The 12,800-nt window shown below is 51.0% G+C and overlaps 2 protein-coding genes across 4 annotated transcripts in view; one reads left to right on the top strand and one right to left on the bottom strand.

Moving 5' to 3' along the window:
* The window catches only part of ARFGAP1 (ADP ribosylation factor GTPase activating protein 1), a 281,891-nt gene that overhangs the window by 18,945 nt on the left and 250,146 nt on the right, over positions 1–12,800 (bottom strand). The gene's annotated exons all lie outside the window — the stretch shown is intronic.
* Positions 10,526–12,800, top strand: part of NKAIN4 (sodium/potassium transporting ATPase interacting 4) — a 47,753-nt gene continuing 45,478 nt past the window's right edge. For 2 of the 3 annotated variants that reach the window (XR_009969134.1, XM_062641989.1), the window contains exon 1: positions 10,526–10,827. Coding sequence is in view for 2 of the 3 variants with exons in the window: in XM_062641989.1 (XP_062497973.1) it covers positions 10,774–10,827 (54 nt within the window). In the remaining variant the exon portion in view is untranslated. The remainder of the gene's footprint in view (positions 10,828–12,800) is intronic. The other variant, XM_062641988.1, reaches the window with a different exon arrangement.

Below are 12,800 nucleotides of genomic sequence, written 5' to 3'. Positions count from 1 at the left end.
GCTCCCTCTGCACTCACCACGGCAGAGCAAGGCCGCAGAGGCCTCGACCCAAACGCCGCCACTCCACTCACCTCCACGCGAGCAGGGAACGTTCAAGCTCAAATACACACCAGAGACCAGTGTCTTTTATAGCCACGCAGGTGCGGACACGGACACGAACACGCAGAGCCGCCTTACCGAGAGCCGCACGGGGAGCACACAAGGGATGTTTCACGCACACCCGCGACACCGGGATCCGAGCCGAGTCCTGGGGGCCTCCCTCAGCACATGGCCGGGCGCCCTGCGAGCACACCGGCCTCTGCTTCTACAGAGCAGCGGACACAGAGATGGAGAGAACGGGACCGAGGGGGAAAGGCGGCGGTGGAGCCGCTCGGGCCTCGCCTCGCCTCGCCCCGCCCCGCCAGCCAGGCACCGGCAGCTCCCGCCTCCCCCCCGGGGCCCGTCCCGTGTGCCAGCCCGCGGGGGCCCGGCGCTGAGGCGAGGCTGGCGCGGAGGACACCGGCCCCGGAGCCACCCCAAGGGAGCGGCGGGGCCCCGGGAACGCACCCTCGCTCCTGACGCGGCGCCGTCCGCCGGCTCCGGGCCCGGTTCCGCCCCGCGCCTCACTCACGGCGCAGCCGCGGCCGGCGACGTTGCAGGGCTGCGGGGGATTGTGGGTGCCGGGGTTAACCCCCTGCGGCCCGGTCCGGCCCGGCCCGGTCCCCTTCCACTGGAGCAGCTTGCTCCAAGCCCCTGTGTCCAACCTGCCCTTGAGCACTGCCAGGGATGGGGCAGCCACAGCTTCTCTGGGCACCCTGTGCCAGCGCCTCAGCACCCTCCCAGGGAAGAGCTTCTGCCTCAGAGCTCAGCTCAGTCTCCCCTCGGGCAGGTTCAAGCCGTTCCCCTTGGCCTGTTCCCGCAGGCCCTTGTAAAATCACTGTTCTAGCTCTGAACGAAGGTTGCCCATAAAGGTGAATTACATCAAATTACGGGGTCTTTTCCAGTCCCTTCTTCCCATGAGCTGACGGGGTTTGCAGCCGAGGCCATGGCCTGCTTTGACTCTGAGCAAGCCGGTTGGGCACTGGTCTGAAACCACAGCCTATTCCAGGGACAACACTCATCCATCGTTCCCTAGGGATGCATCCCGATGGGGTGAAAGGGCTGGAAAGGGGACCCGGCGCTGCTCTACAGGGCTTGGCGGCGTACACCAAGGGAGCGCATTTGTTCTAATATCTTTTTAGTCATCAACTGAGACCCAGAGCAAGGCTTTGGCGTTTACGTATGAATCCCACAGCGACAATATTCTGCTCACTTCAGTGCAACTCCTAGTCTGAGCTTCGCTCTTATTAAGTAGGCTATTATCTTACTATCAGCACAGGGAGATTAACAGGACCCATTTTCATTACCATTAATGGTAGCTACAGGCATAACCCCCTTGCATCAAGGGGAAGATAATGGGCCTTTAAATGTGCGAAGGACAGAGGGAAGGGAATGAACTATAAAGCAAACACAGCTTAAATCATTTGCTTTTCCTGTTAAGGAGAAAGTGGTGTCTTCTGATAAGCACCATTATTTCCTGGTAAACACAAGCCAGTGGGCAATGAGGTTCCCATTATAGAGATGCCGTGTTACAGTGTCTAATGAGAAAACTAATCTCCTTTTCTGTATATATTGATAGTGCAGTGATTGGCGTTAATGGCTGTTCTGCAGCGGGTCTGGAAGGGTTCGTGTTGCATGTTGTGCTCTCAGCCTTGGGAGCAGTGTCAGGAGCGTATTTCATCCATTGGGGTCAGGGCCAGGAGGCTGCTGCCTCCCATGGTCTTAATATACCCAACATGCATGTTCACACTCTGAAGCGTGGCAGCTTTGCCTGGGATCAGGATTGCTGTCACCAAAGAGATGCGAAATAGTGCTTCTGTTTTCGCTATAATTTACCCGAAATCAGGAGTTATCATTAAGATGTACAAACAGCAGCAAAACTCTACATGAGTGGAGGCTGCAGGATGGGACAATCTGGCTTTCAATAGGAATGAAGGGAAGCCGCAAACATTTGCCTTTCTTAGCAAGCACATAAATACATGCCATTCCCAGGCAAGTCCAGTTTGCTTGGCTCCCGGAATTTGGGATAGGTGCATATCTCTCTTCCCATCTCTGCAATGTGTGACAAATGTTTATCTGGCACAGACAATGCCAACAAGAAACATCGACCGACCATTCTATTCCCTACTTCTTTCCTTTCTCTAGTTATGAATTTATTACAGCTCAAAACTAAATTACATCTAATTTTAGCACAATTGCCATTGTTAGAATTGTTATGCCCACTCTCAAGCACATATGAAATGTGAAGATAAGGGTAAACCAATAAAACATAAGGCAGGAACAGTCTCTTTGGGCTGTTTTCTGTCTTGAGATTTTCCAGATAGAGTTCTACTTGGCTATGTGAGTGTTTAACCACAGTCAGCCACGCAGCCGCCCTCTCACTCCCCCCGGGTCCCAGAGGGATGGGGAGGAGAATCGAAAGAATGTAACTCCCATGGGTTGAGATAAGAGCAGCCCAGTAACCAAGGTATAACACAAATCACTGCTGCTACCACCAATCATAATAATGATAAGGGAAATAACAAGGGAAGAGAATACAACCGCTCACCACCCGCCGACCGATACCCAGCCCGACCAAGCAGTAACTTTCCGGGTAACTGTCCCCGGTTTATATAGTGGGCATGACATGCTGTGGTATGGAATACCCCCTTGGCTAGTTTGGGTCAGGTGTCCTGTCTCTGCTTCCTCCCGGCTTCCCCTCCTCCCTGGCAGAGCATGAGGCTCACAAAGTCCTTGGTCGGAGTAAACCTTACTGAGCAGCAACTAAAACCATCGGTGTTATCAGCGCTGTTCCCAGGCTGAAGGTCAAAACCACAGCGCTGCACCGGCCACTAAGGAGAAAAATGACTGCTACTGCTGAACCCAGGACAGTATGGAAGGATAATGCTCCAACATGGAAGGGGTGGTCCAGTTTGAGAGCACAGAAAACAACCAGAGCCCAATTCTGCACAGATTTCATGAACATGTACGTTGTGATTGCAGTGAAAAAGGCTGATGGCAAGCGAAAGCCTATTAAGATAACCTACCTAGTGTGTGATTTGGCTTATAAGTTAATGATTTGAAATGACAGCTTTGAAACTTCTTAGGTAAAAACACCCAAGAAGTTTCTGCAGCAGGATTTAAACCAAAGAACATTCTTTTGCACTTGTAACTCTTCTACAGATTTCCCAAACCCTTTCTAACCTATTAATAAGACTTGATTTTGGCTATTAAATAGTCTAATAAATAAAGTGGCATTACCACTCAGTTTCAATTGCACAAAAGTACCTGAAAACCTCTCATGAGCTTCAAATAGTAAAGGAGAAAGCGAAACAACAACCCCTATTTTGACTTGCTTATTGACACCTATGTGGGCTGAATACATCACTCAGTTCTAGCAGCGCTTGTCATGGACTGAGGAGCTGTTGGGTTTTATTGCCTTCTTCCTTCCCAACACAGCTGAGATTAGCCACTACATCAGAGTAATGTGCAGGATGTCACAAGGCTTAAATTGAGGGGGAACAAAAGGAAATGTAAAGACTCTTGTTAGATAAATCTATTTAATAAATCTGAAGAGTGAGGAGCAAGGAATGGACCTGTTTGCATGATAAATGTCACCATTCAAGTTCCGCGTTGTCATTACCTATGATGTATGTAACTGTAACCATGTGAATAATAATACCGCCCCCCAACTCAGCCCTTTTAGCTCCATGAATAGAATAGTCCTGTTAAGTGATGGGAATGTGATAACACCCTTTGCTTGGAGGGGTTTGTGGTGTCTCTGTGTCGCATGCTCTGAGTAGCAGCCTGTGTAAGCAGGTTGTCACCCAAGCCACCAAAGGCCCCATCTCATTCTCAACTTCATGGCCTTGAAAACTCAGAATGACTCCAGGGTTTGTCTTATTCTTGTAAATCTCAAGAGAAGCTCATTCCTACCGATGTTATGTCACATAAAATCATCATTAGGAAAGTAATACGTGAAATATCTCCTGCCGTGGCATGAAACATCACTTGGTACTAAATGTTTCTCTTTTATTTTGCTGAATAAATAAGATTCATTTTTATTAAATACAGCATCCAAGTCTATTGGTATTCATTGCATTTGGCAGCCACAGCACAGCAGCGCTACCCAGCTGCAATGAGTATTGCCATTAGGTTGTAGAAATACCACATGCACTTCATAAAGTAATCTTATCCCTCTTGTTGCACAAGGGAACATTACTTTTTGCTTCCTTTCCAGCTGAGAAACCCCTGTATAAGGGCTTTTCTGATACACGTCTGCAGTTAACGTGGCACTAGCCGAATCTGAAACTACATCTAATTACCTGTAGAGGTAATTATGAGTAATTACCAGTGAGACACACAGCCCTACTGGTGTTCAAGAAGGAGAAACTAGGAGGGAGTTTAGTTCTACAGCTTGCAACAAGGAGTCCTGCCTACGCTATGGATTCAGTGGCACTGATTTTCTCATCCAGCCCTTCAAAGCACAGACAGGATCAGGACAGTAATCAACCCCTGTCCTTCCACTGCATATTGATAGGAAAATCACTGCTGGTTTGAGCTCCTCTCTGCAGCTGGGAGGGCACTTTGATGCGTTTCTACTGTCAATCAGGTTATGAAGACATCCTTTTGCTATGTTTCTCCACTTCATAGCTGGAAAATCTTAAGCAGATGCTTGTATTTAGAGACCCCATCAAACCTTCTACCTAGTCTTTTTGTTAGGAATGAGATAAAATGTGGGAAGGTTTTATATGAGACAGCAGGAAGCTTTTCTTGTGATATTTAACCAGCAAGCAGGCAAGCAAAAGCTTTCATTCAACAAGCAGCGGTTACTACACACAGCTTTAATTCTGTGTTAATGTCTCATACATGTGTAGCACATCACGGTTTGTACCATTGTCAATCAAAGCCATCAGAAGTGGCCACCTAGCATGGTCTGGGCAGGGTGAAAAAGCCTGGAAGTGCTGCCAGCTGCCTGTGTGTACCCTGTGGATACTCAGGATGAACTTTGGGAGCCTGCTTCAAGTGGCTCATCTCCAAAGCAGTTGTCTTTCTAAAGTAAATGGGTGCAACAAACGCTCCTGCAGCCTGGTGGCATCTGACACTGCTGACTTCTTAATGCCCATTAGCCCGCGCTGGCTGGGATTAAAAAAGGCATCACTGAAAACGTGGCAGAGAAGCAGCTCTGGTTTGTGTGTGCACGGTTATGAGTAGCTTCTGACTACACGTTTCATACCTGCATTGGGGCTGTCCTTGTATATGCTGACTCCCAACACCATATACTCATGCATACACTGCTGTGGGTGTCCTTCAGAAGACACTCTAAAAGAAACTTGCTATTGATTCCTTCTCCATCACATCACGTGAGACTTGCTAAATTGGCTTGAGGGAGTTCATAATCATTTGGGAGGAAAAAAAGGTTCCTAAGGCAATGGGGAAGCAGCTTGTCCAATTGAGAGAACCCTGAGCCATGAATTGGAGACTGCTCTCACCCTTGGGGCTCTTTTCTTTTTGGCCCTATCATTTGAGAAATGCAACTGTTGCATGGAAACCTTGAATAATCACTTGGTATCAATACCCAGGGACCTTGGCAGCTGCCTTGAATTGCTCCATGGTCACACTGCCTAGTGGAATTGCAGCTGGAAATGCGGCTGCAGTCATGCCAGCTACTCGGATTGCATGGGCTGAGATGCTGGGGTGTCAGCTGTGACAGCCTGCTTGTCCTCTGTGTTAACCCTTCGGGCTCTCCCTCCTCTCCATCCAGGTTATTCCTATGAAAGCACCCAGGAACACTGACATGCAATCCCCAGAGCTGCTATGGCCCTGATTTGAGCAGCTCTTCCCAAAGTAGTTCAGTAGCTTCATGTTCTGGGTCTCCATGTTGTAAATAAGACAGACAGAGGAGGAGGGGAGGCTCTTTGGTGCCCAGGGGAGGTGTTGGTCCATGGCGCGAGGAACCCTCCTCAGACTCACAATAGTGCTGGTGGCTTCCAGGCTGTTTCTGTCTCAGTGCTTTTCCTTTATAGTCACAGAGGAGTAGAAAAGGAGCTCTTTGCAAAGCTGCTCGTGGATGTTATGGCAGGATTGCCAAGGCATCTTTGTAAAGCTGTGGAAGTGTGAATTTGAACCTTGACTCCACAGTGAACGGGTACCTATGTGTTTGATGCAGAGGGAGGAACAATATCAGTCGTGTTTCCTTCATGCAAGCCCTCAATCACACAAACAAGGTCTCTGTATCAGAGATGTGGACGAATTGTTCACCTTGCTGTTACCCTGATGCGGCAGAGAGCTCGGTGGCTGCGTTCCACCTCTGCCATCCTCCACAAGCTCATCAGAGAGCACTGAGAACGTACTGTGCAGCTCAGCAAGTTAATATGAGGGAATTACAAATGAGGAATGGAGACGATGGTGGCAGACAAAAGCCTGATTAGGAGCTGCCTCCCTGCAGCATCCCAAAGCTTCCCAGGGATCAGAGAGACAGTGACATGTTTCACACACCAGTTCTGATAAATTTTACAGGTTGCCCTGGGCTGTGGGAACCATTTCAAAGCACAGAAGCCACTGAGGTTGCTTCTTCTCTTGTGTGATGATGAGAACAATTTTTAAGCCACTGCTCTTTGCTCTCTCAGGGCTGTTCTTCTCTGCAATGTATTCACCAGGCTGCAAAAGGAGGGGAGGAGCAGAGTGTGGTTCCTTTGGACATTGCTTGCTGGGGGTGTTCCAGCTCAGTTTGGGCTCCTGTGCCTCTCTGGTCCCGCTGGAGAGAAGAAGGACATGTCTGTGCTATTGCCATCTCCCTTAGGTCTCCTACTCTGATAGCCTTGGCTTCGCTGGCTTTGGTCCCAGAGCAGCTAAGCTGTGTAACAACTCTCTAGTTATTAGCTTGGGGTAATGAAAGGTTTAAACAATGACAAGTTTAAAATTAGAAGGTCAAAACCTTGCCCTTTTTCCCTTCTCTCTCTCTCTTTCTAGCTAGTTCAGTAACCCTTTCCTATAGAAAAAGTCTTCAGTGAGACATGGCAATATCACAGAGTCCAGTTCTTATAGCCAGGCCTGGCTGCCCCAGGTGAGCAGTGGCAGCCTCTGCTCACCAGCAGCGAGGTCCTGTCACTGTGTCCAGCATTGCTCTGTCGAGGAGGCAGAGCAGAAGCTACTGCCCTTTCCTCCTCCCACCCGGGAAGATGCTGTACCCTGATCCGTTTGCACCCATCCACATTTTAAGGACCCATGGCTCAGCCACCTCTTAGGTGAAGATGTTCCAACTGGTTGTGCTGAAGGTGGCCCCTGTTATTCCCACTGTGCACCATGGAAGGCTGCCATCAGTTGCATGACAGCGGGTGGCAAAGGGGTTTACTTCTAATTCATGTTAGAGAAATAGGATGTGACATAGGATGTGATGTGCCACCTTGGGAGGCTGCTGTCTGCACTGGGTGAGAGGAGCAGGCAGATGGTTAGCTCTAAGGCCGTAATGAAGTGCAATGGACACACTTTGCCTTTTGGAAGCGGCATTGATAAGGTTGGAGTGTTCTGACACTGCTGCAGTTGCTCAGACCAATCTAAAGGCATCGTGACCCAGGTGAGGCTATTAAATGGAATATAAGTGCACCCCACATGTATCATGGGCTCTAGGACCATCAATAGCTTCCAGCAGCTGTGACAATGACAGGGTTTGGGCTGTGAAGAGATGTGTCCCCAGCTCATGCTTTTAGCCCCTATTGCTCATCTTCATCTGTCAGAGGGAGGAGGCTGCAGAGATGAGAAATAAGGAGCTGTGGTGAGACACTGGTGTTTTGCCTCAAGGTTGCAAACTTTGTTTCTTGGTTTCTTCTGAAGTAAACCTGTGTCTTCTGGAAGGAATTTGGATGCAACCAGCCAGGAACGAGTGATAACAAGGTTAATCTCCCATAACAGTGCAGTTGGATCCATGAAGCACCATCAGCACAAGGAATTTGGATGGGAAGAGGTTCCTAATTCAAGCACGGGCTGGGAACAAGGATGTTCAGTGTCTGGAGCATCATTTGAACTCTCAGGGTAGATGCAGCACTCATTCAGGAATGTGGATGACCAGGACTTCATACTGTGTTTAGGAGATGCTGGTGGCTGCTGTGGCAGTGCCAAGCCAAGTGCTGCTCTATGGGGGTGCATGAGGGTTACTGTTGATGCATAGCACATCAGTGATGGCACTGCATTTTGGCAGCCTCTGGGCTGCCTCATCCCATGGTGCCTTGTTAATCTACCTCTAATTAAAAAAACCTAACTTAATTCGGATCTAAGACCCACATGCTTTATTCGCTTAGGTCCAAATTCAGCTAAGTTGTTATTTCATCTCACAGAGCCTGCAGGAGATGTTTTAATTAGCCTACAAAGAGCAACCAAAACCCCAAACCTGTTGTGAGATGGAAACTCAATCCACCTCCACTGGTGTCCATAACCAAAAGAGACTGGAGGCCAACACTGATGCACGTGTCCAGCTTTCAATGTGAGTAGCCCCAAGTGGGGCTGCTTGGTTACATGAAGGCAGATCCTCTCCTGCTACCCCAACACAGACAAGGAATCATCTGAATGAAGATCACAAGATCAGGCTCTGGGAGTTTTAAGTTTCTCTTTGAAATACAGTCTATGTTATCCCTGTGGTTTCACCCCTCTCGGTAAGCTGAGGAGGGTCAGTGTGTATTCTGCTGGCTGCACATGGAGTCCCAGCCAGCACAGGGTTACCTTCTGCTTCTCTTATCAAGATGAAAGTGCAGGTGGAAAGAGCCCTGTTTAAGTCAAACTCAGCCTTTCACAGTGATACCTTCTGCTGTTTCACGCCGTGTCTCCTTTGTGGTACAGCTGACTTGGAAAACAGCCGTGCTTACGGGAGGCTTTCAGAAGCAGGAGGCAGCACAAGCGATGCAGGAAACCTTCCGAAAAGGCACAAAGGGCCGGTACTAACCCGCACTGCTGCATCCCAGCCAGCCCCCGCTGTTCGCAGCAGCTTCCAGAGCTGGAAACAGCAACCAGCAGGACCCAGCCTGCTTTGTTTGAGCTCCTCTTGTAATTCTGATGTCGGGTGGATTGACCCTCCAGTGCATAGTGAGGCCTCCCTATGCAGGTTGTAAAAGGAATGTTTCATCTGCATTCATTACAAACTAAGCTGCTGCCTCCACCATCCAAACCCATCTTCCTGGGAGCGCAGTTACTGCCAAAGCTTCTTCAGTCCACAGTTTTCTCAGTGGAGTAAATTGATTTCTTCTCTGGGTGTATTCCTTTCACCTGTAATAAAGGGTGGTTTATTGTATCTGACTGCATTAACTGGTGCCCTGGTTGTGCACAGCGCACAGGGCAGAGAATCGATGTACTTTGCCATTGAAAACCAGTCGGATTTGTGGGCAATGCGCAGTCTGTCTCCTAATCTCAAGCATTCAGTTTGCTTGTTTGTTTGTTCTGTTTCCCCCTGTGGCTGATTTGAATATCAATGATGCTGTTAATACAAGGCTTTTAACATTCATAGCGCTTTAGGATAAATCCTGCTGCCCCGCGGTGTAGGCAGGGATGCTTTCCTCGGTCATTTCAGCTCCCGTCTCCTCCTCGCACCTCTGAAGTAAGCAGTGTGACACGCTTGTTTAAAAGGGAAGTGGAACTGGTCACTCACGGGGCGAAGCTGCACCCCTTTGGAGGCAGAATCATAGGATCACAGCACGGTTTGGGTTGGAAGGGACCTTAAAGCTTCATGTGTTGCGCTTAAACCTGAGTCGGGACAGCTCGGGACAGATCACAGCACATGGTGTGGTTCCTGCCCCTTGGCTGGCCAGAAGCGAGTAGGGCAGGAAGTGAGCTCTATCGAATGGGCCCTGCTTCTCCTCCTGGAGAGAAGGAGGCAATACCAGTGGCTGGGGTATGTAAAGGAGGCGGTTGTGTGCTCATGGATTTACTCTGCTGGTCACAGCTGAAGTAGATGGACATGCTTTCCTACAGATGAGGTGTTTGGGGATGGCTTCATAGATGGTGCTCAGGTAGAAGCTCTTCTTGGAAGAAGAGATGCTCCCCTACATCCCTGCTATTCAGCCATGGTTCATTCACAAGCCTGGACGTACACTTCAAAACACCCACAAATGTGCGTTGTAAAGAACTCCTTGTCTTATCCCCCTTTCCAAGTTTATCTTCCATGTGTGACAAATTTGATGGGAAGAATCATTGCATTTTAGATCAATTTTAGGTAATTTTTAGTGAACATGCCAGCACCTGCACGGGGAGGAAGGTGATGGGCATTATGTGGAAGGGGGAGAGGAGCTCCCCATTCCCATCGCTTGGGATGCCCCATAGGCTCTGTGTCCCGTAGACAGCCCCCATCCCTCCAGGGAAGACGAGGGAAAACCAGGCTGTGCCTGCCTCAGCCTCTCGGGGGGGGGGGGGGGCTCGCCGGGAGCATCCCATTGGCACCCCGAGAACATCCCTCGGCGCCTGCGAGGGCAGCGAGCCCCCGCCCCGCCATCCCTGCCCGCCTTCGGCAGCGCAGCCGCGCCGGAGCGTTGCCCTTTTAAGCTGTGGCCCCATCGCCTCCTCCCCGGCTCCCGGAGGGGCTCCGGATCCTCCGCGACCTCCCTCCTCCTCCTCCTCCTCCTCTTCTCCTCCTCCTCCTCCTCCCCCCGCGGCAGCTGCGGGCCGGGGCTGGGGCGCGGGAGCCGGGAGCCCCGGGGTGAGCCGGGCTGGCCCTGCCCGCGCTGCTCGGGGACCATGGGATGCTGCACCGGGCGCTGCACCCTCATCTTCCTCTGCGCTTTGCAGCTGGTAAGTGGAGGCGCTCCGCGTTAGAGGGGAACGGGGGAGAACGGGGGGTTCGGAACAAAAGCCCCCTCGGGGATGGTAAAGGCTCCGGTAAAGGCTTCGGTTCTTCGTTACTTCATCCCGGAGGAGGAAGGTGGAGGGATGTCGGGCTGCGCTCTGAGGACGCGGGGCAGTTTTGGTGCCTAAAACTCGGAGAAACGCTTGGGGAAGGAAAGAGAAAGAGAAGTTTTCAATTCGTAAGTTCCAGGTTATAAAATAAAACTTTTAAGCAAATTAAATGATCCCTGCTGGAAGGGAATCCCGGCGGTGCTAGAGCAAACCAAACTTCGGAGGTAGCGAAACCCACCGGTACCTTCAGCCCTGGTCATGGCCAGCTGCAATAAAGGGCTGCCCGCTCTGTGTGTCCCCATCCCCCGAGGGCAGCCTCCGAGTCCTGTCCCCTGTGTCCCCCCGGCTCCCCGCTGTGTGTCCCTGTTCCCCGGGGCTCTCCTCCGTGTCGCCCCTCCCCGGCTCGCCGCTGTCTCCCGGCACTGGAGGGGTTTGTGTTGGTTTGGAAGGATTATTCCCTCCTTTCGGGATAAAGTGCTCATAAACACACAGGGATTAATACAGGAGCAAAGTCCCGGTGCGCGCCGGGCGCGGGTCCTCGGGGCATCTCTTTTTTGGGGGGGGGGACACAAAGCTGCCGGTGCCGGAGCACCCCGCGGGGCTTGGGGGGGACCCTTCTGGTCTCAGCTGCTGGGCTGAGCGCTCCTCCAGCCTTAAAAAGGAAATGACAGCGCTAAGTCTCGGCGCTTCGTTTGCTTCTTCCACGTTCGCTGGATTTTGGGAGGAAAGGGCAGGCTGCTCCCTGTGAAGTTGTGCTCAGCAGCGAGCCCGGTGCCAAGGGGTGAGGCTGGTTTAAACTCTTTGTTTTGGAGCTGCTGGCGCTGGCACCCGAGCGTTTTCCGCATAGGGATGGTGAGAAAACACAGCGCTCGAAGCGGGAGAGGAAAAACGGGAACCTGCGAGTTTTCCATGTCAACAACCATCAGCCGAAACGTGAGGGGGAAGAGGGTGGGAATGCGACTCGGGGACCTCCGACCAGCCCGGCTGGAAGATGCAAATGGAAGATGTGAGTCGTGGTTAAACGAAATCCAGACTGGTTCTTGCACAGAGTCTCTCTGGGCATATTTATGAGCAGGATGAATGGCCGGGGAGTGCATTGAGCCTCCTGGATTAGTTCTCCTGATTTTTCACCCGTGATCACAGAAGAAAGATGCTGTTCCCTGTTGTACATGAGAAACTGGCATCTCTGCACTTGCTGTCTCTTAAACCCATCGTGGTGGCATCCTGCTTTAAAGCGCACACACACTGGGAGGGGGGGGGGGGGAAGAATAAGAAAGAGAAAAAGCCAAGAGCTGCCGGTGCTGTTGGGGTTTCTGACGAGCGTGGGAGTTTGCTCGTATCCAAGATACGGGGACAAAGAACCCCCAGCATCTTATTTTCCTTAGGACCCTCCTCCTGGAAGAAAAGAATCAGTTTGGCTCATTCTGAAGCGAGTTGGGATGCCGAGGCCGCAGCGATTTCCCAGGGCACTTGCTGGGTGAATGGGTAGAGCTGGAAATATGTGAACTATGGGGAAGGGAATTCCTGGAGCAGCGCTTTGCTCCGATGGGGGTGAGGTCAGGAGGCACTGGATGCTTCCCAGCCAGTGCTGGGGTGAGGGTGGGATCCAGCCTGGCGCTCTTCTGTTACGGTTTAATTCTAAGCAAACTTTGCCTGTAAATCATCACATCACATCCACAGCAGCCCAGGGACCTGCAGGGCTCGCTGCTGCTCAGGGTGGGTCCTGTTAAGACAAAACACTGAAGCGATCAGGCCAAGAGCATCAATAAATTATCACGACGTGAACTTCCTTTGTTCCTCTCGTGTCTGCTCGGCTCCATTTGATACTTTGAACCCGTCACAGTCTCCCCTGCTTGTTGCCGAGCTCC

Source organism: Pezoporus occidentalis, unplaced genomic scaffold (genome assembly GCF_034315485.1).
Source record: "Pezoporus occidentalis ecotype Australia unplaced genomic scaffold, CSIRO_AGI_Poc_V1 ctg70, whole genome shotgun sequence".
In the NCBI taxonomy this organism is placed as follows: Eukaryota; Metazoa; Chordata; class Aves; order Psittaciformes; family Psittacidae; genus Pezoporus; species Pezoporus occidentalis.
This window is presented reverse-complemented; position numbering and strand designations above follow the sequence as displayed.